The sequence below is a fragment of the Physcomitrium patens genome, chromosome 25, assembly GCF_059467195.1.
Source record: "Physcomitrium patens ecotype Gransden chromosome 25, ASM5946719v1, whole genome shotgun sequence".
Classification (NCBI taxonomy): domain Eukaryota; kingdom Viridiplantae; phylum Streptophyta; class Bryopsida; order Funariales; family Funariaceae; genus Physcomitrium; species Physcomitrium patens.
The window spans coordinates 6,577,390-6,601,282 of record NC_143434.1 but is presented as its reverse complement, the minus strand read 5'-3'; the positions used below and the strand labels follow the sequence as shown (position 1 = coordinate 6,601,282).

At 34.7% G+C, this 23,893-nt stretch overlaps 4 protein-coding genes across 9 annotated transcripts; 2 read left to right on the top strand and 2 right to left on the bottom strand.

Moving 5' to 3' along the window:
* The first annotated feature begins 262 nt into the window (after positions 1–262).
* On the top strand, positions 263–3,658 carry LOC112277562 (E3 ubiquitin protein ligase DRIP2). 3 transcript variants are annotated; one of them, XM_024510039.3, is made up of 2 exons: positions 263–709; positions 1,531–3,658. In XM_024510039.3, exon 2 carries the CDS (start codon positions 1,681–1,683, stop codon positions 3,283–3,285), a length of 1,605 nt encoding a protein of 534 aa, XP_024365807.3. In that variant the 5' UTR covers positions 263–709; positions 1,531–1,680; the 3' UTR covers positions 3,286–3,658. The 3 variants fall into 3 exon arrangements, with proteins under 3 accessions (XP_024365807.3, XP_090103660.1, XP_090103661.1); XM_090247534.1 differs by having other exon boundaries at positions 263–810; XM_090247535.1 differs by lacking the exon at positions 263–709 and adding an exon at positions 822–1,139.
* A 5,261-nt stretch (positions 3,659–8,919) lies between these two features.
* On the bottom strand, positions 8,920–13,062 carry LOC112277174 (uncharacterized). Of its 2 annotated transcripts, none has more exons than XM_024509229.3 (3): positions 12,087–13,062; positions 10,775–11,622; positions 8,920–10,671 (listed from the first exon to the last, which is right to left on the bottom strand). In XM_024509229.3, the coding sequence occupies exons 2-3, from the start codon at positions 11,136–11,138 to the stop codon at positions 9,284–9,286; spliced, it is 1,752 nt and encodes a 583-aa protein (XP_024364997.1). In that variant the 5' UTR covers positions 11,139–11,622; positions 12,087–13,062; the 3' UTR covers positions 8,920–9,283. The 2 variants fall into 2 exon arrangements, with proteins under 2 accessions (XP_024364997.1, XP_024364998.1); XM_024509230.3 differs by having other exon boundaries at positions 10,775–11,619.
* A 27-nt stretch (positions 13,063–13,089) lies between these two features.
* On the top strand, positions 13,090–14,392 carry LOC141044962 (uncharacterized). Of its 2 annotated transcripts, none has more exons than XM_073531457.2 (2): positions 13,090–13,525; positions 13,826–14,392. In XM_073531457.2, the coding sequence occupies exons 1-2, from the start codon at positions 13,294–13,296 to the stop codon at positions 13,960–13,962; spliced, it is 369 nt and encodes a 122-aa protein (XP_073387558.1). In that variant the 5' UTR covers positions 13,090–13,293; the 3' UTR covers positions 13,963–14,392. The 2 variants fall into 2 exon arrangements, with proteins under 2 accessions (XP_073387558.1, XP_073387559.1); XM_073531458.2 differs by having other exon boundaries at positions 13,100–13,525; positions 13,829–14,392.
* A 6,168-nt stretch (positions 14,393–20,560) lies between these two features.
* LOC112277136 (acyl-lipid (9-3)-desaturase) lies at positions 20,561–23,512 on the bottom strand. 2 transcript variants are annotated; one of them, XM_024509153.3, is made up of 2 exons: positions 23,222–23,512; positions 20,561–22,514 (listed from the first exon to the last, which is right to left on the bottom strand). In XM_024509153.3, exon 2 carries the CDS (start codon positions 22,422–22,424, stop codon positions 21,015–21,017), a length of 1,410 nt encoding a protein of 469 aa, XP_024364921.1. In that variant the 5' UTR covers positions 22,425–22,514; positions 23,222–23,512; the 3' UTR covers positions 20,561–21,014. The 2 variants fall into 2 exon arrangements, with proteins under 2 accessions (XP_024364921.1, XP_024364920.1); XM_024509152.3 differs by having other exon boundaries at positions 23,130–23,492.
* Positions 23,513–23,893: the final 381 nt, after the last annotated feature.

The window sequence follows — 23,893 nt, the reverse complement described above, 5'->3', positions numbered from 1 at the left end:
TAATACAGTGGGGTGGGCACTGGGATGGACGGTGGGGATGAAACGAGGGCGAGATCGCATGGTAGGACTGACAAACCCCTCTCTGAACAGAGTGTAGTTAGCCTTTGAACGAACAGAGCAGACGAAAAGCGACGAGAGGCGACGAGGGGCGACGAGGAATGGGGAGGGAATAGGGAAGGATGGATGAACAATGGCGACGGAGAACATTCCGAATGGACGAAGATTAGTTGGGGTTTGGGGTGGCTAACAGCAGGCGGGGCGAGCAGCAGCGTCGTCGTCGTCGTCGTTGTCGTCGTCGTCGCAACCACCCATGAGACCGAAACATAACGGCAATTCGGCGATGCATGGTGAGCGTGCGCCGGAGGTGTAATTGGGCACGTCGTTGGCAGAAGGCGGCGAGGAGGGGGCGGAAGGGGAGCAAGGAAGGCGTCAAATTGTGGGGTGAATGGTCGGGGACGGACAGGAGGAGGCGGGGACGGATGGGGCGATGGGTCGTCATCGTCGTCGTCGTCATGGGCCATTTGAAAACGGACAATGATGGTCCATTCGTGATGGGTGTTGTTGCATCGGGGTGGACGACGGTGGTGGGGGGGTTCTCTTTCTTGAGCTTCCTGGTGATTGGGGAGAGATTGCAAACTGGGAGCTGGGGAGGGAGGAAACTGGTGCTGGCTGGCTATGGCGAGGGGCAGGGAGTGTAGAGGAGGAAGAGGTGAGGTGGTGACGCTAGTGGAGGGAGGTCTTTGTTTTATTATTTGCGGCGTTAGTGTGGGTGTTTGGAGAAACTGGGCGAGTTTTTTGATTGACGTGGAGGTACGGTGTGGCTAATGACGTCGATGATGCATGCTGATTGATCATCAGAGAAACTAATTCCCGTTAGCTGACTGGCGTGAGCTTAGATGCAGATTTTTATAATTTGTACATGTATATTTTTAATTGTTTTTTTAAAAAAGAAGTTTATGTGATGTGGGCAAGATGAAATTTGCCCTAGGTCGAGATTGCACGTAAATTTTCCTGTCATGTTGTTGTTTCTTGGCGATTTGCGTTGGTCATGGATTACTCAGCTAAGGGGATTTTTAACATAGGCCCATGCTGGCGACAGCGTACGGAGATATTGTGTAGTCAGCTACGCCTGGGTAAAGGTGAACATTGGGATGTCGCGTACCGTGTGTTATTCTTTGTTCTAGAGATTGTAGGGACGATGAGTGGCTTCGAATAGCGACGTTGCCATCTGCGCACTCTCTGTGGGTTCTTTTTTCATTAAGTGCATGAGCCACAGCTGATACTCTTCTTGGTTATCGTCGGTTGGTGGAGAATCGATCACTTTTGAGGGCCGATGAAATTGCATAACGTGTTGGCGTGTGATGGATACACCGTGGTGGATATGGCGATGACGATAGTTAGTCTAGTACGGTTTTTTTTCGAGGATGTAATATTCCCTCACGTGTCGAAGCTTTCAATTTTGATTCTCACGTCTGCTTGTATGCATCCTGGTCGACTAATCGCATGTGGGCTGATATATTGTCCATGCAGTGAGACGATTCAAATTCCGGAAAGGGTGACGTTGGCGGACAATTGTAAGATCGGTAAGATTTTACATGGTTGAAGTAGTGATTTAGCTGCCTCAACGAGCAGGAAGGTTGCTGGTAGTGGATGCATTGAAGTTTTATTTGAGGAAGAACAATGCCCTACAGTGGGAGAAAAGGCGTGACTTACAAGGAAGTGCGCATACCGAAGGCGCCTTTATTGACATGCCTAACCTGCCCTCTGTGCAACTACTTGATTTGGGAAGCAACAACAATATCAGAGTGTCTCCACACGTTTTGTAAAGATTGTATTGCTGCGGAACTTACTAATGGGGAATCGGAGTGCTGCCCTGTGTGTCATGTTGGCCTCGGAACTCTCCCACTGGAAAAACTAAGGGCGGATCATCAATTAAATGATTTAAAGGAGAAGCTGTTCCCTAGCAATGTGAAGAAGAGGAAGCTGGGGCTGGTATTAGGTAGTCCAGAAACATCGAACGCGACTAGACGCAAAGAAAGGTCTCTCTACTCTCTTGGGGTAAAGGGCACACCGGCTGATAATCCAGGGTATGCCAATCGAAAAACGAGGGTATTACCAGGTAACCATGGCAGCAGTGAGCCAAGCAGCATTGACGAGGACCTTGAGGATGATGACGACGACGATGTAGATGATCTCTCAGAAGACGAACCCAGCACAACATTGAAATTATCTTACAATGGACGGTGTACAAGGTCGCGGTCTCCAGATGAGGCCCCAGATGTCAAAGTGTACCCTCATTCAGAGCCTAGGGGACGGATGGAGGACCTGGCATCTACTCTTACAGGCGATGCAGAGTTCCTGCGAGCATCAATCTCTGGACACTTTACAACGTCGAAACTGACTCATCGACTGAAGACTCTTTCTAATTGCAACAAAAAATCTGGTTCATTATTAGGGTCACGGGAGAGCTTGAAAAATGCAAGGGGTTCCCGCAAGAATAACGGATCTTCGAATTCTGGTAGAGCTGACAGGGAGGCAGATGCAATAAATACTTTGGATGTTCTTGCTCAAGTCGCTAATGCAGATGCCGCCAGGGAAGATATGGGCTCTGGTCCACCTTCTCCTACATTGCCTTACATGCACACTCCGAGCAGTGGCAGCAAATCAGTCCCTGGTCAAAGGGACGTCAGGGAGGGAGTCTTGGCTAAAGTAGGCTCAAACCTTAAAGACAGCTCTCCGGCCACTTCAAACGGTCAGTCGTTGCAAGTGCGTTTACGACAAACTCTGAATGGTGTCGTGGAACGGCCCTCTATAATACGCAATACTGCTCGTCCAGTTTTGGGAACTCCGGTTTCAGGTCAATCTTCAAGGACTACTTCAACTGGGATATGGTTTCATCTGGAATCTGGTGATTTACAGGCCAATGAGGACGCACTTCCACCCTTGTCTTATCCTTACGTACGAATCAAGGATGGAAAGTTGCCTGTTTCCATGGTGAAGAAGTATCTCGTTCAAAAACTTTCGCACAAAGTGAAAACTGAAATGGATGTAGAGATAACTTGTCGAGGTCAGCCGGTGGTATCAAGCCTACCCTTGGAAGGCATTCGCGATATCTGGTTTAGTGCGCAAGTTTCTGATCAAGCGCAAACCCTACTATCAACACAAGCACAGGGTGAGGCTTCAACTACTCCAGCGAATGGGAGTGGCCCTTTAGAACCCCCTTCGGCGACAGACTTTCTCATGGTGCTCACTTATAGAAGGCATCGGCAACTTAGAATCTGCTGAGACCCTCCACTTGGTTCTAGTTTCAATTCATAGTTTTGGTTCTTGGAGGTGCAGGTGTGTGCCAGTCCTTGGCATGTATATCTTGACAGATGATGCTTGCCTCACTGCCGGTCAAGAATGAATGGACTGCACACGGCCCTGGCACGAAGTACAGTCTGCGTAAGTAACTATTTATTATTTCTAGACCGTGTGCATTCGAGGCAGAAAAGGTGTGAGTTTGTTGAGCTTAAGATTCGGCAATTTTGTAGATCGTTTGATTTTTGTGCCTTGGTTTTACTTCTGTCAGCCATACACGAGTGGTGTACCAGTTTTTCTTTTCACGAAGGAAGTGCAGGGTTCCCTCCTTCTGGTAAACTTCACACGTTTAAAAGGGTTTGCTTCTTGTTTGCGATGAGTAAGATCACTGTATATGTGTAGATCCATATTTTTGGCAACAGCTGGGTCTAATTTGCTGGCCAACATTACCGCTTCCTGATTGGTGGTGTTTCATATAAGTGCAGAATTGCATAACCGCCTGGTGGCTAAAATTTCTTACTTTTTGCGCTTATGCTTGTTACAACCTTCTTAAATTTAGATCTAAAACCTCTATTACTTCGTGACTACTGGTGCATCGCGCAATACATGTCTTAATTCCTGGCAGTTAGGGCGAATGTGAATGTAATTTGCATGCCGGTTATGCTGCTGCGTGTTTTCAACTGTTGCTTTTATTATTTTTTCTTAATTCTTTTTGCAGGTTCACATGTCATCTCTTAAGTTAGAAGAGTGGGTAAACTTCGGTGGATTATATTCATCAAAGTGGGTACTTGGACAGTTACGGTTTTGGTTTTAGGATTGCGTGTTATGGAAATTAGTTTCATCTTTGGCCCAGCATGAACTTCAGGATGATATATCATGAGTTGGTGCTAAAATCAGCTAGGTTTCTGGGGTTATTCCAACTGGGCTGTGATGATCCTACCCTCGCATTCTTTAGGTGAAAAACCTCTGCAACTGCTTAAGTCTCAAAACCTGAAACAGACTAGCCGATCAACGTTGCCATGCAGTGTGCATGGAGAGCAATGACCGTAACGGACTAACCAACTTCTGCAGTTAGTTGTGGTTCTGGATGGCCAGGAGCGGCCACAATCTTCATTTGACGTTTAGTATGATGGTTTTTTTATAAAAAATAAACAAAGAGAATATATACATTCACACATACATATATGCATATGTCTTCAAGTTTCATAAAAACGGAAAAGAAAACTTACATAAGACAGATTCAAATCTTTAAGTATTTTTTCTACTTAAAGTGACATTCTGGTGCATTGAATCTAACAAATGTATATCTCAGCGATTACCACATATTAAAATTTAAGTTTTATTCAATAAACATTCTGTGCTTATGAGCGTTTAAGAAATTGATTACTGAAGTATCCAGAAGTTTAATGCAATTTGTCGTATCTGGTGGTAATAACTTTATTTTTATGGGTTTAAGCCAATAGCAAATGATAGCATATTTTTTGTTCCAATGTTTATCCACCAACATTTTTTTGATCTGTAATTTTTTGCATAATTTTTTAGCACAGTCGTTCATGTTACATAGTTATTTAATTGAAAATGCAATATTAGCCTTTTTCAATTTAGTTCAAAGATTAAGTAAAATGAATACAAATTTAATTAACCAAATATTGTTTTGTATTTTTGCTTCTACTAAAAGAAGTTAGTTATTCCATTCAAAACTTCATATTAAATCATATATATTAATTTTAAAAGAGTATTTTATGTTACCATTAAGAAAACTTCCTATGATGATTTGATACAACTAAAACTTGTGAAAATGATATATATAAATATACATATATAGGGGAATGTTAAATAGATCCATGCTTTTATTAAATCGACCTACCTTTGATGAAAAATATAGTAATCATGATGAATGTGGTTGGTTTTCATAGGTTGCAAATCCAATAGTGGAGAAATGAATATAGAGGTCTTTATTTATTTTTTTAATAATGGTTAGGATAGATGGATCCATTTAGTAAAAACTTGGGTATATATATATATATTCTGATTTTTATATTTGAATTAAACTTTATATGCAATAATTTTTTTCAAACCTATGCAATTTTTTAATATAACTTAAGAACATTATATGTATTAAAAATTATATTTTTCTAACTTTAATTTTTTTTTTTAATTTTTAGTTTTGGATTTAAATCTAATAGTAAAATATTATTTTAATTTTAATGTGTGTATCTAAATATATATATATATATATATAGGATATTTCTAGTATCACCATATTTTTGTTATTGCCACACAAAGTTTTATTACTATCACAACAATCATTTATCTACTCAATATATATTTTTAGGTTTTTTAAAAAGTATTTCTAGTATGCTTTCTTTTCAAATTTTAATAAAATTTTAATTTAATTTAATAACACATTTTGATTAACTTATAAATATTTAATCAATAGGAATATATATATATATATATATATATATATATATAAGATTAATTTTAGCAATACTTGTAACTTTGTTAAGATTAAGAAAAAACAACTAATAGAAGATAATATATTGTGCAATGTATGAACACTTTGAAAATAATATTATTTAATTTGCACTTAGAAATTCTTTTAAATTATATTAACATATGATTAATAATAACTTTTGAAAATAATTGGAGAACCTTATAATTATATATTCATATGAGATCTTAATATTTTAAATAATAAAATAATAATAAATATTATTTAATTTAGTCTTAGAGAGAATGTAAAAAAAAATTGTTTTTTATTTTGTATCAGTTTAAAACATTAATGCTAAAAACATTAATTATAAGTAAGAAATTTTAACAATAGTTAAATCATTTGAAAATTGATGCCATTTATTGTAAGATATTTAAACAAAAGAAATTAAAATATCTTATGATTTTATAAGTTTAATAATATTAGAAGATACATATATAGTAATGAAGAATAAGAAGATAGTTGAAACAAAAAAAGACATTCCAAAAGTTAAACGGGAGATGATTTTGAAGTTAAAGAAAGAAGACTTTATTTAAAGAAATTGTTGTACATATCATAACAACTTTCATGTCTTTACACTCTTCAAACAAGTTATAACTTTTTCCTTTTGGAATATTTTGTTTTTACAAAAAAATCATTTTCTATTGAAAATTATTGATGTGCTTCAAATATTAAAAAAATGAAGAGATTGTTTTAGTCATGTATAACATATGCAAGAGCAAAAATTGTAAGGAATTAGTCAAATGGATTGTTTCAATCACTTTATGTTTTAAATAAGACATAATCTTGATAAATAATAGATTTTATTGAAAATATATTCTTTTTTGAGGGTACAGGTTTAACTTTAATAATTAGAGACCAATTCATTGTGATGGCTATTTTTTTTTGTACAAAATAATTATTTGTCATAAAGAAACATTCATATATTTTCTTAACATATGTGCCATATTTATAGACTTCTAAAATGCATTGTATTAAAGTAAGGATTTTAATTTTCATTTAACTCTTAGAGATATATTATTCAACTCTTGGCATTAAGTTTAATTCTTGTATTCAAGAACTATCTAAAAATTGATGGTCAAACAACAAACATCAACCAACATTTGAACCTATATTTTTCTTGTTGTATAATGTAATAATAAGATGATTGGATTAATTTTTTACCATAAAAAATACATTTTTATATTTAATTTATTATTCTTCCTGTGTGGGGATATATATATATATATATATATATAAGTTTAATTTTTTATTATTATCTATATATATATATGTGATCCTAAAAATAATAAAAATCTATTATTAAAAGATTCATTAATTAAAAAAATTATCTAAAAATTAATATAATATTACTGATAAGAGGATTAAAGATAATATAAAATTGTTGCAAACTACTACTAAAAATATCAACTAGAATTTAAGTAGAAAGTAGAATTTAAATACAAAGTACTTTAAAAAAAATTTAAAAATCATTATGTGAATAATTTCTATAGAAAAGATAAAGAAATATTATAATTAAAACATTGATCTTATTGATACAATGTTTCTACTAATCTGAGTGCTACATTTTTTTTTTTATTATACATCTAATATTATTTCTATTATAACATCTTATTTTTCTTATGCTTCTTCATAGTTTGGTCCCTCATTTTTAAATCCTTAAGGTAATGTAAGTTTTAAGAATTTGGTACTCTAAAAGAATTTTACTATTATATTTTTGAAGATCTTTATTATTTATTTAACTTTAAGACTTTATCAATACTTAAATTTTTATTTATTTAGATTTTAATAAATTATAAAATATAATTTATATTTATTAAAGTATGTAAATTTAATATATAAATTTAATACTACAATAAATTTAATTTTAATTATAATTTAATTTAAAATCAAGAAATTTCAATGAGATTTTCATAATATTTATAAATTTAAAGGTGTGTGTATATATATATATATATATATATATTAAATTACATAGAAGTTGTCTAAGAATACTGACATTTTCTTAGATATAACAAAGAATTAAAATTGTATATAGACTGGTTTATATATTTGAAACTATTGTGTGGTAATAGTACTATTTTATTTTAGGGATAGATTTAAATAAGAAAATTAAACCTCTCTCTTAGTTATATTATCAAAGGCTATAAATAGATTAAATATAAGAACCAAAATATATATTGGTTTACATTTTAATAACTTATATGGATGGAATATATAAACTAGCTGTGGATCATTATTATTAAAATTTTAAAAGAATTTAAATAATTATTATAAAATATGGTATTAAATATTCTTAAAAATTTAAAATTTTATTTATAAAAAATTATTAAAAAATATAAAAATATATGAAAGATAAAAATTAGATATCTTTTAAATAGTAGTGCATATAGTAAAAGAAAGTTTGTACAGATAATGCTCTAGTAATAAATAGTTACACCAAGTCAAAAGAAAAAAAATAAAAAAACATTAGTAGAACTTTATCTACAACAAAAATAGTTTAAATATCAATAAATAAATAAAAAATTAACCTTAAAATGAATTTTTAATTAAAAAAATTAAAACTTATAGATTTGGATTTTAAAAAATCATTCTCATAAAATAATTAATTAATAATACTTATAATAATACTTCTGATATATGTATATATATATATATATATATATATAGATAGATATATAAATTCATCCATTAAAAAATTATAATTGAAATATTTAGAATCTTTTGGATTTATTTAAATTCGATGATACATCAATTTCAACTTTAATTAAATATGTATGTAAACAATTATACAACGTTGAAAAAATAAAATAAAGGTAAAAACATTACATATTTAAAAATTCTTAAGAACTTTTTATTTTTGAAAGAACAAGATATATCACAAAATATAAATTTAGTTATTTATAGGATCTTGTAATAGTTATCTGAATAAAAACCCCAACATGAAGATTTTAATAGAAACATAATAATTACTACTACTAGGGTTTTATGGTATGTTAAGGATTGGAAGGGCACTAGATGATATCGTCTTTACACCAAAACAACAGAAACACATACAAGAGGTCATTTGTACAGTTTAGGTGCATTTCTGATTTCCTCAAGACATGCAAACGGAACTTCGTGAAGATCACCAGCCAAAAATAAGAGATAAATACCTTTTGAAACTGAACCCCACAGTTGGTTTTGACTATTGAAGTGGTTCTTATGTTGCACTGTGCAAGAAGAACTCGTCTTGTGAAACTTAACAATCTGATCAATCCTCCATTGACAAGAGATAAAATGTTCTCTGGTAATGAGAACCAAACCAGTTGGGTGCTCCTTCCTCCTGATATAATCAGTCGGTGAAAATGGTATATATTGACGTCTTTTGTGGTCCCTTATCGAACACCACCCCAAATGTTGAGGTGCAATTGCTCTACAGTCTGTCTAATAGGGTACTAAACAAACCTAGAATATTGCAGTATTACGCCGATCATGCTATTTTTAAAATTAGTGTGGAATACGTCGAACTGGACAGGACTTGTAGTTGTGACTGGAGCTTTCGCAGCGATCAGAACTCGTGGCAGCAGCCATGGAGATATCAATGCTGACATTCGGTTGTCGATCTCGTATCTTCCACTGCAGCAATGGTGAGATGAAGAGACTGTGACGTAAGTGATCTTGGGGAGACAATGAAGATGGTGACAAACAGCAGCAGGACTCCAATGCGGAGCTGGGGTCTGTGGGAAGTGGGCATCCTTGAAAGGTATTGGAACAACTGGCAGAGTGATTGTATTGTGGTACCTCGAGCAAGGATTTGTTGGACTCGTCGGACATGTACTGTTCCTTCAAAACGTAGCTCGTGTTGCAAGAGTCTCTGTCGATGGCCTCCGCTGAGAAATCGAAGTCAGAGGTATAGGCCCCAGAGCATTCGCAGCCTATGTCCAGCCCATCCATGAACGCGAAATCCGACCAGGGGATTTCAGGAACTTCTAACGTTGTTTCTGAGAGGTCTTTCTCTCGTAGAACGGGCTTGTCGAGTTGTGTGTTCAGCTCCAAAACAGTAGACTTGTTAGAGCTTGCATACTCTACCTCAGCCATCTCCCCAATTGGAATTGTTAACGCTTCTTGTGTTCCACAACATCCAGATTTCTTTATCACCCTGCATCTTCCATCTTCTGAACTCTTGGTATCGCGTCCATACCTTGCAACTTCCTTGTGTGGCGCATCGGCGCTGACGTGATCCGACCTGTTGGTGATTGGCTTTGCTTCCAATGCCGTAATAGTTTGATGTGAGATCGCTGATGAACCCTGCAGGGTGTCGTTATCAGGTTCTGTTAACGGAATTGGTGATTGGGGCTTGTCAACTTCTTGACCTGCAGTCGTTATATTGGGTAAATCTGTTGCAATTTCCAAGTGTGTGTTGTCTTTGTCCACTCCGAGGTTTGGTTTCGGACAATCAAAGGTAGGGATTCTGGATGAAGAAGCGGAGAGATTACAGGAGGAGGCATGCCTCTGGTGAGATACTGCAACAGATACGAGGCCTTCCTCGAGCTTGGGGGCATCATTCTCTGCAGCCAAGAGTGTACCATCATGTTCCTGCTTTGTTCCTGCAGAAAGTCTGTGGTTGAAAAGATCAGGACATGTTGTTTCAGCTGGAAACCTTGGAAGTTGTTCCTGCCTATCCTGGTCTACTTGGCTAGTTGCATCCTGCTGCTTCTTGGCGTCGCAGCCGGCTTTTTGCTTCTGATCTTTCTCGCAGCATTTGGATTTTGAGGCTGCAATTTTCCGAAGAAAGATGAGGCGAGCGGCTTTGGAAGCAGGGATCGAACTCTCACTCGATTGCAGGGCAGGGACGAAATTGGTGCGTGTATTGTTCCCCCTCAAAGCCCTTGCGGCTGCAGAAACATCAGTTTGTAATCGTTGAGCCAAAACACCGTAAAGAGCATATCGAAGTCACAATCATTCTTGCAGAAGACGATGGTAAATGTTAGGACATACCACTATCATACGCCTTGGCTCCCTCCTCGGCTGAATCAAACGTCCCCAGCCACAAACGAATCTTCTGCGTGGTGTCTTTAATTTCCGCGACCCATCTGCCGGATGGTCGCTGCCGTACACCCACAAACCTTTTCTTGCTCATTGCCCCCGCACTCAACCGATTGGGGCCCTCTGCGGAGCTGCTATCCAACTCTGGAGTGGTGTCGCTGCTCTCCGTGCTATTCCACGATTCCTCTGGTTTTGAGAGCCTCTTTCTCTTTGGGGTCCTTGATCTAGAGTCGGAACAATGAAACCCACCGGATGCTTGGGAAAGCACGGAAGTAGCTGCATTCGAACTTTTCGGAGCGCTAGATCCCGATGACATGACTTACGTCTGATTCCTCCACTACTTGTAGGATTCCTGAACTGTCTGAACTCTGCATCTGAGCGCAAACTAGACAAGACCGATGTTGTTGAGCATGGTTGTTTGGTTTCCTTGTATAGTACAATGTGATAAACAGCCTCGCATCTCCTATTCACCGCACGGATGATCCACTTCCAGAAGCAGCCTTCATGTTAGGTGTCCTCGTTCCCCCCACGGAAGCGTTGATTTCATCTCCGGGCCTGCGCCTAAATCAACGACTTCTGCAAGTCCGTCACCACGAGACACGATAAACGTTCCAGTTCTCGAGTTATAGGAGAGAAGCGCTGGACATCGTCCAGCAGTCTAAAAGCATCACGATAGCTTCCCCCTCACAGAATGTTCAGGCGCCAAGGGAACAACCCCTAAAGTTTCGAAACTCCCAGTTCTTTCTCTTAGACGAGAGATCATGCGCAGTGCAATGCTGTCGTCTTCCCTACACACGCTTCTTTTCAAACAACCACAAAGTGAGCATTGGCACAATGTCATACACTGGGGATTTAATTGATCATTGTAGAACATTGAAAGCTGTACGAAGTTTCTTTCCTCGAAACCACGGAGGCAAGACCTTTCTCAAATGTTGTTAAGCACATAGACAACTCAAGGAAGGATTGTAATGATCTACGACATTTTAGCTTGTTTTCGGAGACCGCTTTTAGTAGTGTGTACGGTGCAACAACTGGACCTGCGAGCTCTTAAAGCAACCGACGTTAGTTCAAAAGTCTCCTATCAAGGTGATTGATATCTAGACAGAATCTCTCTCTTTCTCTCTCTCTCTCTCTCTATCTCTCTCGCTGGCGTTTCTCTCACTCCACAGGTGAAGTCATCCCAATCTACGTCCCAACACAAACATTTGTATGCTTTGAGCCAGTAAACAGTGAACATCAGTTTGGTATGGAGCAATGACTTTACTGTGTAATTTGGAGACGTCTTGATCCTGGACTAGGTGTAAGAGCTCCTGGAAGATGCTTTGCTATTCTTCACCACATACTGTGCGAGCGCAGTACAGTGATGCAATAAGCAGGGAGAAGACATGCAGAGAAATGCGTAGACGTCCTCGAAGGGGTACATCACTGATGGTGGAGAGCACCTTGACATCCACCCCCACATGGAAAAAGCTGCCCTGATGCCCTAGTCTCACAATTGATCCCAGAGTCCCAAAATCCTACCTCTGGGAATAGTAACGTTTTCCACGGTCCCCCTCTCTTTCTCCCACCCTGATCCCACCAGCGCGTACTAGTCAAAGAATTTGATCTCCTCACAAGCTGCGAAGATAAATTCGCATCCTCTGTAATTCCTTCCTGTCACTTTGAGGAACAAGTAGCGTGAAGAAATATCCTGAACTCCTGGCACCACCACCAGATACAAATCAAACAGTTTCTCCGTGGTCGTAGTGCACAGGACAGGGGGCAGAGTACAAGTGCAGCCGAAGCTACACATCAGGGACAATGTCATAAGTACTTTGAGCAGGTCGTTTGAGATGACAGCTTCTTTGTGAGCTTCTTGACGTGGAATCAGTCCGACAATGGCGTGACAGGGTACCTGACCTTTGGTAACTTGTCCACTCGACTCAGCAAGTCTGGTGCCCCGAGCTTGACAAGTTACAACCAACCGAGTCAATAACCTCCTTCACACTCAGCCTCGGCTAGCTTACCACACTCAGCCTGGGCTGGCTTACCACACTCAGATCCGAATTCCCAGCTATGAAAATAAATATAAAAATAAATAAATAAAATTAGCTCCAATGATCGAGGCTTGCATAATCCCGAGGCAACGTACGCGGAGGATGTCTGTGATTTACATTTACTTTAGGGACCCTCCTCTAGAGTCTGCTTCAATTCAAAAGATGGCAGGAGCCCTACCCAACTCTGCAACGACGGAAAACTGTGAAGTATATACCCCCGACCCTCCCCTCTCCCATGATCCACTTGTCAGATACCTTCCCTTTCTGCGATTTACTGATAACCCTCAGAAGAACCTCAGGTCCATCCCCCACGTACAGCAACGTCAAGCATGATCTGCAGTAGTTCCACGAAATCAACAACTGCAAGATTTCCAGGTTCCATGTACAACCTCGGTCGCTTTCGTGCAAAAAAAAGAGCTTTATGAGCAACAGAGCATGGTGAGAAACATGACATGGGAGCTAGTGGGCTCTGTGAAACGAATTGCCAGCGAGAAGGAGAATAGGATGAGCATCCACGAAGTGCTGGGACGTGGAGACTGGGTGACAGATGTGGACTCAAAAGTACCCGACACGGCCGGCCAAAGATCCAAAATGCTTCATAAGGTTTCTTTTGCTAGGATCTCTTCAATCACCCAAAACAACTCAGTCGTAGCAACCGCGGGACTTGGTAAGTACCCCAACTCGTCAAACTCGTCAAAATTCTCAAACCCGACTCTCTTGCTCCACAAGCTTCACAATGGCACAGCTACGCATTTGCAACTGTAGCTGAGCCATGGAATCCCCATCACTGTCTAGGATCCAGTCAGCCGCAGTGCTCACTCGCTCTCTTACTCTTGCTCACTCTGTCTCTCTCTTTTATCTCCATCACCATTCTACCATTGCAGCTCCCAGTTGCCTTCGGAAGCATTTTCACGTTGTTTTCTTCTCAATTTTCTGTCTGGAAACCCGGATGTGGGTATTACGGTAGCAGGGAGTAAAATGGGCAATGGCGAAGCTGGCAAGATTGAGATGGACTTGACTGCAATAGCAGTTGTTGACCCCGTCTCCAGTGCAACCATGTCCAACAAAATCGGCTCTCCGGATACCCATCATGGCTGTTGTTGACGAAGGAAGAAGGGGAAGGACGAAAGAAGGGAGTGAAGAAGGAAGTGCATCTCATCACCTCCTGAAGAGTTAAATACTATTTTTATGATTTCAATAAAATCTGAAAGGGTTTCGATCACCAGGGGAACCTCAGCATCGTCCTTCAGAAACGTCCATTTCTGTATTATTTAAGGCACAACCAAGTACTTTTTCGGTTTCCTGGAGGCCTAGACGAGTGTGGGCCTTGCTTCTTCTCAATTTTCACTTTTGCTAATTAGTAAAATATTATCTAAGAATCTTTAAATGGGGGGTGAGATGATAGTATCTACCATTGTCTTATAAACATTGATGTTCTTGCTACTAATCATTATAATTTAAATACATTTTTTATAAGCTTATATAAAGCAATAGTAGAACTTACAATTATTCTAAAATAGCATATGTAATAATTTTATATTATTAGTAAATTTTCTAGATATAAAAAAATGTGTTGTGCATTGGATAAAATTCACTTAATTTTAAATATTAAAAAAATATATATAATTTTAAAAAATATTTTTTAAGAAATATTCTAAATATCTAATTCATCTTTTAGAGTTAAAAAAAATATATAATTTATTATAACTAGACCAATTGAAGTTGATATATACCAAGTAGAAACTTATTTAAATATTTTTTATTCAAAAATAATAATATTTTATATTTAAAATTTAAATAAAAAAACTTTTTTAATATATTATAATATTATAAGAATAACATATTACTTAAAAATAGTAAAAAAAACCTAAATTCTTATGAATCTATTATTGACTTTTACTTTGATTCTAAGAATTATATATTAAATCAAAGACCAAGTCTATTGACATATAGTTTTAGATTTATAAGATTGAAAAAAAAATAAAAATAAAAAATAAATTTAATGATATAATTTATTTTAAAATAAATACTATTACAAATTATAATTTAACTATTTTTTTTTTAAAATAATATATAAAACTATATACTCATTATAGAATCAAGAGATTTTTGGCTAAAATCATATTAATTTGGCTACATTTTTATACTTCTAACAATACACTTCATATTTATTAAATTTTTATTTTATAAATTTTATAAATTTCTAAAAGACTATTAGATATTAAATTTGGCTATTTTACTATTAAATAAATAAGTTATAAGTTGTTAAAGATATGAATCATAATAAAAGAGAATAGTTCACTTTCTTTAAAAATAATATTAATATTAGAAAACAAAAAATGTTATTCTAAACTTAGGTAGTCCAAAACCTTTGAAATATAATACTAAGAGCTAGAATAATTTATTCACTTTTAAAATTGAACAAGTATAATAAACTAAAACACTTGTAAAACTATTAGAGATATAATTTATAATAAAACTACAAAGAAACTATATACTCTTATAACATTCAAATAGAGGAAGTAGGCAAATCAAAGATAGACATAAGATAGGAAGTAGAATGACTATTACCAAATACAAAGAGATTCAAGACTCTTAAGCTTAGACAAGCATACAAAAAAGATATTAATAAGAGTGAGAAAGGCGTTACTTTTGCTTCTAAACATACTATCTAATAAAGCACTATGTGGCAATGTTCCATGGGTTATATGACATGTATCTAACTTATAGGACAAATTTTTGATATGTGTGCCATATTGCCAACTTGTTGGCCAAATTGTCTACCTACCAGTTACTTATAAATATACATAAAATCTACAAAGCTTCTATGAAGCTTTCAAGAAGATATCAATAATTTAACCTACTTCTGTATACTTCTACTTAGTTCTACTTATCTAAGTAAATATATTACTAATCATGGCTATCTATTACATAAGCTTAGGGCTTTAAAAGCCATTTAATTTTTTCATATAAATAATTAATTTTTAATCATTAGACCACATTAATTTATATATTTTATTTTTATTTGATTTATTTAAAAAAAACTAAGGTGTTTTTTTATCTACATTAATAACAATTAAATTTTATGTAAAATATTTTTTAATATTTCTAATATTAAATATATTAAGCTTTAATATTTTTTTATTATTTTATCAAATACTATATTTTTTTGCGAATTCTTTATTTTTTAGCCAATCTATTGTAAAAAATGATTTTCTTATAACATTATAGTTTAAAAATAAAAATAAAAATAAAACTACATGTCAAAATAATATAGCTAAGTTCTTATTTTCTGAAATTATACTTAATTAGATAATAGATATTTTTTTATTAAATACATATAATTTCTTAAAATTACCAATTTTCCTAAATTTGATAATAAAATTAAGTATTTAATCAACTATAAGATAATTACTTCTTTCTTTTATTTCAAAAATAATAAAATAATTTTTTAAAATTTATTTTCTTATTATTTAATATTTCTCTTTTATATCTTAATTATTTAATTCTTCCAAAAGCTTTAAAGTTACAAAAAAAATCTAATTTATAATTTCAATTTGTAATAATATATTCTAATTATTTTTTAAATTTTTATAATAAAATCAAAATAATTTATTTTAAGTAAAAATTCTTTCAAACATTATAATTAAATAAAATTATTTATTTAAAATAATTATATATATAACAAAAAAATTATAAGTAGATTATGTTATTTTATTTTTTTGAATTGGTATAAAATCTTTATATACTATATTACTTCACTTTATAATATTTGTTTAACAATTTTTTTCTTTTTTTATCTATCTTTATCTCATAATTTTTTTTATATATATATATATATATATATTCTTGTTTATACTTTAATAAAAATATTTAAAAACCTAACATTGATGGTGATATTTGTTTTATTTTCATATTATTGTGGATTTTTCTTTAATAAGCTCAACTTAAATAAGTCAAGTTGAAAATGTTCATTTAGATCAAATTTAGCTTTGCAAGTCTTTATTCTTACTTAATTACATTTAGTCATATAACATGACTCCTTCTTATACAGTAGATATTTTTATCTCATCAAAGTAACCAAATATTCTATCTCTTATAATACAATAAGGAAATCAATAAACAAAAAAATAATTAAATAAATAATTATTAAGATTAATTATATAATAATATAAATTTTAATAATTAATTGGCTAATACTTCTTCAAGTACATTTAACGATCTAGTCTTTTTTAAATCTTATTGTTATGACTCACTTAATTGTTTTCTAAAAATGAAAAAAATTGGATTTCTAACAATATTTATAACTCACATCAGCCAAACTTTTTTCATAATTAAAAATCATTACACTGATATCACAAAAAATCAAATATTTTTAACTATATTCATGACAATACAAAAAAATTACAATTAAACTATTTCTTCTATTTTTTGAAAAGAACTTTATTAAGTCCTAATATTTTTAGTAATTGACTCTAATTTCTTTCTACCAAAATAACTACAACCTTTATCCACTAACAACCATCCAATTATTAACTTCTAATTCAGTTAGTAATAATTAACTCTCTAATTTCTAAATTTCTTCTTGTTCTATTTTCTAGAATCTAAATATCATAATTTTAATTAAAACTTGGAAACAAATGTGATATTAAAACTATATGGTTATTGCTTACTAAATGTGAGCAATCATATTATTGCCAAACATGACTCAACTTAATTAAAGAAGAAGACTTATTTGAATAAATAAAATTCTATTTAACATGTGATTATAAATAATAAGACTTTTATAAGATTGTATAATTAAAGCTACTAATGTATGTCAAAAATCTTTATTATGATGTATTATACATTATTATACAAATTATTTTAGTTTTTATTATTATTTTGAGTTTCAGAATCAATGACGTAATGAAATAAACTTAAAATAATATTATAAATTATGATATAATAATATAAGAAGTAATTAAATACTAATTGCATGGTCCTTCTAGGATTTTAAAAAGAAAGAAAATTACCTCAAAGAATTAAAAATAAGGTAGAGAAAATTAAAACAATACTGTGAGTACTTAATTTCAAAATAATATTTTAAACAACAAAAAAAAAAATTCTTTCTTATGATAATTTATTAATTAACTCCAAAATTGTGTTTTAGTCGTAAGATCTAATAAACCACAACTAATTAATAAACATATTATGTATTTAGAATATTTAAGACAAATATAAAATTATTGCTACAACCATGTTACTTTTTATTATAAATTGGAAAATAAATAGATTATTGTGTAAGGTCCAGCACATCTAATGGTAACAAATCTAAAATTTTATTGACTAAGAGATATACTACAACAACACCAACTTAAGAAGTTGCAATTGAAAGACTTTCTAGATGTGATAAAACTAGATGGACCAAGGATATAAAAAAAAAAAAAAAAAAAAAAAAAACTTAGATGTTATACTTACAAACCAACTATAGTCACTTGTCCTTTAATCAATAGTTATTATGTAGACTTTTATTGGAAGTCCTCATATATAATTCTAAGTTGTTAATTTTTAATAATCATAGCATACATCTTTAGTTCGAAGTTACTATATTGCAATAAATATAATCTACATACAAAATACAATTGACTACAAATATTTTAGAGTAAATATTAACATATATATATACATATATTAAAGTTTTGATTTAAGCTAGTATATTATCCAAAATTCTATCACCAAAACAAAAAAATACTTTTTGACATAGAATATCTATCTAATATAATCCAATATTAAGAAGATATTAAAAAAAATAGGCTTCATAATATTTGTGGAATTTTAAATAGATATCTCCAAAAAAATACCTTCTGCATATACTTCCATGTAGTTTTTTGGGAATTTACTATAAAAAATACAAAAAAAATCAAAAAAAATCAAATCAAAAACGAGATTCAAATACTAAAATTGTAAAAAATCTCATTTTGTAAAAAAAAAATGGTTTAAATGCCTTCTTTCAATTGCAACTTCTTAAGAAATTCCTATGACTATTATCAACTTCTATATAAATATAAAATTAAATTTCAAAAAAAATCAAGAAATTACTTTGGTAGACCAAAAACTAATTCAAGTGAAAGTTTTTAAATCTAATATAATAGTATAAAATGAGCCATAATAATTAAAAATTATAAAATTTTTACTATTATGTATTAAGCAAAAAAGTAGTATGATTTCTTATATATATATATATATATATATAAAAGCACCTCAACCATGTAAAAGAAATTCTATTTTCTAATTAATTTTTAGAATTTGATTTAATAGTGGTTTACAAGCAAAGAAAATTCTATAGAATAGAAAATTTAATAAGCAAGAGCATACATGGAGAATCTCTAATGGATATGTCTAATAAAAAAATTGATGTTATACTCTTCTACATAAAATTTGAGTGGCTTATAAATATTCAACATTACTTGAAGTTGAGCAATATCCCTTTATATTTTGTACCATTAGATGGAATATTATATTAGGAAAGCATATATTTGTTTTTATACTAGATATTAAAATCTCTTAAGATTGAATTGATTATACAAGAGATGCATTTAAAAGTAGCAAGTGGCTTTTGTTGTTTTTAAATCATGGCTTAAAAAGTTCTAAAAAATGCTATTAAAAACTAATCTTGCACAAAAAAATATGCAATTATTATAGTATATGTGACAACTACTAACAAATAAATAATATGTCACAAACAATACTTGTGTCTTTATTAACATTATTCCTAAAAAAGTAATTTATTTAATAGAAATATGACTTTATTAAGTCTTTCAAACCAATAGCAAAAGTTTAATACAATTTAGAAGCAATAATATTATGTCACCAAATAGATTGAAGCTATAATACTAAACATAAATACAATGGCTATAACTACCAAATTTTTGCATGAACATATTTTATTTTAAAATCCCTCTCAATTTTAAGAAATTAAGGTATTAGTATTTGAAACAAAGATATGAAGTCATTAATAGAGTTTTTTCTTTTTTTCTTTTTTTTAACATTATACCTTCATTACTTGTTAGTTGTAAATCAATAAAATAAAAAATAAAAGTAAAAGAAAAGAAAAGAAAAAAACAAAATAAAAAAACAAACAAACTAACAAAAACAAAAACAAAAACAACAATTTGACAAACTTTGAAAAACTTTGACAAACATGTTTCCAAAGTTTAATGATTAAAATCCCCATCCATAAACTACAAACTTGGCTAGAATACTTTAGGCAAGCTGTACAAGGAATAAGTCTTATAGAATCAAGCTCATTATAAATCTAAGACTTTTGTAGTATCAATTTTAACAAAATATGCTTTGATAATTTTTTCTGTAAAACTATCCACTCATGTTTGTTGTGTCAATTTGATAATTGGCGATATTAAAGTTACCAAAATTGAACGGTGACTTCAAGCCTCTCTACAACTAGTACAAAAACAAAGGTACCATAGTTTATCTACATGGGCTGTATGTTTGCATAACAAACAGCTCAAGACAAGAGACTATTCTTCCTACAAGTTCCCACGAGTCTCTTCTGACAAAGGACTGCCTTTCAGATAGCTTGTCATGCCAACCAATCCCTCTGGGATCAGAAGGCATCAAATAACATCTTGCCAGTCAAATACTACACAGTGGATAAAGAACCACTACATATTCTAAATTGAGTTGATCACTTGCCTGCGAGTTTGAGCTTTGGAATGTGTGTAGAAGATCTGACCCGATCAACTTTTGTATTTTAGTTAGACCAACTTTAGTTACACGTATCTTAGTTAGACTCACTATTTTAATCACATCAAGTTAGGTGCTGTGTACATTTGGTTTCTCGTTTCCAACTATAGATCACCAGTGACATCCACACTGAATGACATCTTCACTAAATACAACACTGAACACATACAAATCGGTAATAATGGTGGCTTGTACACTATCAGTCGAAGCAACTTTCAGAATGCATTGCAGGGATGATAAAATTGAAGATCTAGGGCAAAGATCCTAATATTTCTGAATCTTATGAATTGGATTTTTAATCCAGAAGACAACTAATCTAAACAATGAGAGACGCCTAAGTGTGATGGTACAATAGAATAACGATTGGTACCCTATTGGTAATGAATTCAATAGCTCAAATGATGTTTACCTCAACCCTTGGAGTTCACAGCTTCCCACAAGAGACTCTCTGAAAGGGCCGGGGCAGGTTTAGTAAAATCCCGAGCTTGCAAAGCAGCTGTCCTAAGCGTCCTGATGATCATCCGGTTAGCTTCCCAGAAGCTGACGGATTCATACGGCAGACCATGCTTCTCACAGAAGGGTCTCACAAACTTGGTAACCTTTCTGAGGTTATGGCGAGGCAACGTAGGGAAGAGATGATGTTCAATCTGGAACTGAAGACCTCCATGAAACCAATCCATGTAGGCAGGTGTGGACAGATTAAGAGTGCCGCGTGCTTGAGACTCAACCCAAGCCTTGCTCTTCGGCTGCCCTTGGTACACCGGCGAAGAGAAATGGTTCAGGCAGAACTGCACGTGCTGGATCCCAGTCACGGCAAAACTAACGAGAACAAATACGAGCCTCTCCGAACTTGGTAGATAAGAAAGAAGGGTGAAGAACCACAGGTAGAAGAAACCAATCGCACCGAGCTCCAGCCACCTGTCTGGTACATGCTTCTTTGAGGTCAACACTAAAAGGGATTGAACAAAGAGGTTCACGCGAGCCACAGCCATGATAGGATAAAATGTCCAGTGCTGGTAGGCAATGAGAGAGCGAGCCAGACCATCGAATGGCATAACCCTGTCATAGAAGTAGGAGTAAAGGTTTGAGAAGAGTTTGGATGTCACGGCAAAGAGGGGGATGTACTGAAGATCTGGATCATATTCAATGCTGTTACAAGCAATGTGATGAGCGTTGTGGTTCCTCTTCCACCATCCCATGCTAATCCCTGACAAGCAATCTCCAACGATAATAGCAAACCATCTGTCGATGTTGGGATTTTTGAACATCCCGCAGTGACCTGTGTCGTGTCCCACCCAACCACTTTGATTCCACACAACGCCCAACATAGCAGCACTCAGCATGTGCACCATGAAACTTTGTGAGTATAAGACCCCAAGCACTGACAGGGCAAGTAATGGAACCACCCAGCAGGCGTACAAAGCATAGACGTTCAGTGGATTCTTGTACAATCCAGCTTTCTTGAATTCCCTGAGTAGTCGTCTGTGCTCCTCAGCCACAAGAGGAACGTCGTAGTCAGATAGAGTCCCTACAAGGAACTGAGGGAGGAGATTCCATGCCGTGCCTGGGTGAAATGCAAGAAATGCGTCTGTAACATCCTGGCCTGCAAGATGGAGCAACGGGATTTCACCACCTGGATGCTTCCTGAGCCACCCTGTGACATTGTACACTTTGCCTTGAATAGAGATCCACAGATCATCAGTCTTGTTGTGTCGAGATAACTCTCCACTGGTGATGCTCGGCAGTGAACGTAAATGTTCGTCGACCTTCAATTCCTGCGGAAATGAACCCAGCTCATCCTCCGCCGCAAGCGGCCCCATGGTGTGATGTGAGTTCCTATGCTTTCAAGACAAAAGCTGATCTGAAAAGTTGGAGTTTCTAAATCACCTCATTATCAAGGGAAACCGCATCTGCAAGAACGACCCATATTAAAAAAACTGACCTACATCACCATACTAGTGACTTCCATGCTGGAAATCAGACACAAGGTTTATCAATAAGACCTATTTTTCTGAGTTACGAATGCCAAATGCAACTAAGCGTACACTTTAGACGAGCTAGTTATAAGGAAAAGGCCGGGACTTGCAAAGCTGAACCTAGGATAGCAGATTTACAACGGGAGTCCTGTCTACATACGCAATGCAAATGGTTCTGTTGAAATTATTAATACCAGTGTAAATCGACCACCATATACAATGGCAAGCTTTGAATGAATCTCGAATGCTTAATTAAAAAAGTAAAAAAATTAAAAACCTATGAATCACGTAAAAAAGAAAGATTCAAGGGCTGCAAAGAGCGTATCCAAAAACATTACAGCGGCTCTAAGATGCAAATGAACAAGTCACAGCGGCACTAAGCAAAAAAAGAACGCGAGAGAATGCAGCTTGCGCAACTATTGGGGACAACTTCCACTCCGCTCAAAACCTTACAAACCCGTCGCATCCCACCCATCAACTCGAAGGTTCATTAACCAAAAATCTCCAAGATGCCCCCAAACCCACCCAAAAATTGCGAGCCACTCTTACCACGTCCTCCGACAGCGATGACGAGCAATGCCACGGGCTCGGCCTCTCGAAAAAAAACGCCTGACGAATTCCTTAAGAGAGCGTTATTATACCTTGAAATGCTGCCCACAGATAGGAAGAAACTTGAAATAGATTTAGGTGGGTTTCTACGACAATGCAGCAGGAAATCCACCAGCGATTCGAGTTCCACGAAACAGCAGAGTTGGCAGCACGTTACTCCTGTACCGGGCTAACTAACTGGCTCTGCTCAGAATCGACCTAGCTATGGTGATGACATGAGCAGTGAGAGGTTTGCGATGCTGGTCCCCGTAACCCAACAAAAGAGTAGATCTACGACCGACTGGAACTCCCAACATGGCAGTAATTTGAATCCCATTTCGGCTGCAAGAAGACCTTTCTTTCTAATCGTTTTTTTTTTCTTTTACGCACAAGAACTGCAGTTACATTGCGAAGAAATCGCTACACAACAAAGGTTCCGCATGTCATGCTCTTCCACACTTCTACTTGAGTTTCGTCACCAACACTGCAACAGAAACCCAGATGGACAGAACATGCGCCGGCATTTTTTTCACCACAGGTATTCGAGTACAACCATCTCATTTCCAATTCAAAATCCAGTGCATCATTAGCATTATCAACGCATAGGTTTGCAGATGCTTTGTCGTTGAGTGAGTCGTCGGCATGCAAGAGGTACTGTGAGATCGTGTTTCTGTTTTTTTTTTTGGGTGCTTCTTCATGTTATTGCGTTGAAGAAACAAAGAAGC

Bases quoted from the DNA above. Each gene is read 5' to 3' on its own strand.
- LOC141044962 (XM_073531457.2), top strand. From the start codon at position 13,294: ATGGTGAGAAACATGACATGGGAGCTAGTGGGCTCTGTGAAACGAATT. The intron at 13,526-13,825 runs GTAAGTACCCCA...GTATTACGGTAG, and splicing joins CGTAGCAACCGCGGGACTTG to CAGGGAGTAAAATGGGCAAT.
- LOC112277136 (XM_024509153.3), bottom strand. From the start codon at position 22,424: ATGGGGCCGCTTGCGGCGGAGGATGAGCTGGGTTCATTTCCGCAGGAA.
- LOC112277174 (XM_024509229.3), bottom strand. From the start codon at position 11,138: ATGTCATCGGGATCTAGCGCTCCGAAAAGTTCGAATGCAGCTACTTCC. The intron at 10,672-10,774 runs GTATGTCCTAAC...ATGTTTCTGCAG, and splicing joins AGCCAAGGCGTATGATAGTG to CCGCAAGGGCTTTGAGGGGG.
- LOC112277562 (XM_024510039.3), top strand. From the start codon at position 1,681: ATGCCCTACAGTGGGAGAAAAGGCGTGACTTACAAGGAAGTGCGCATA.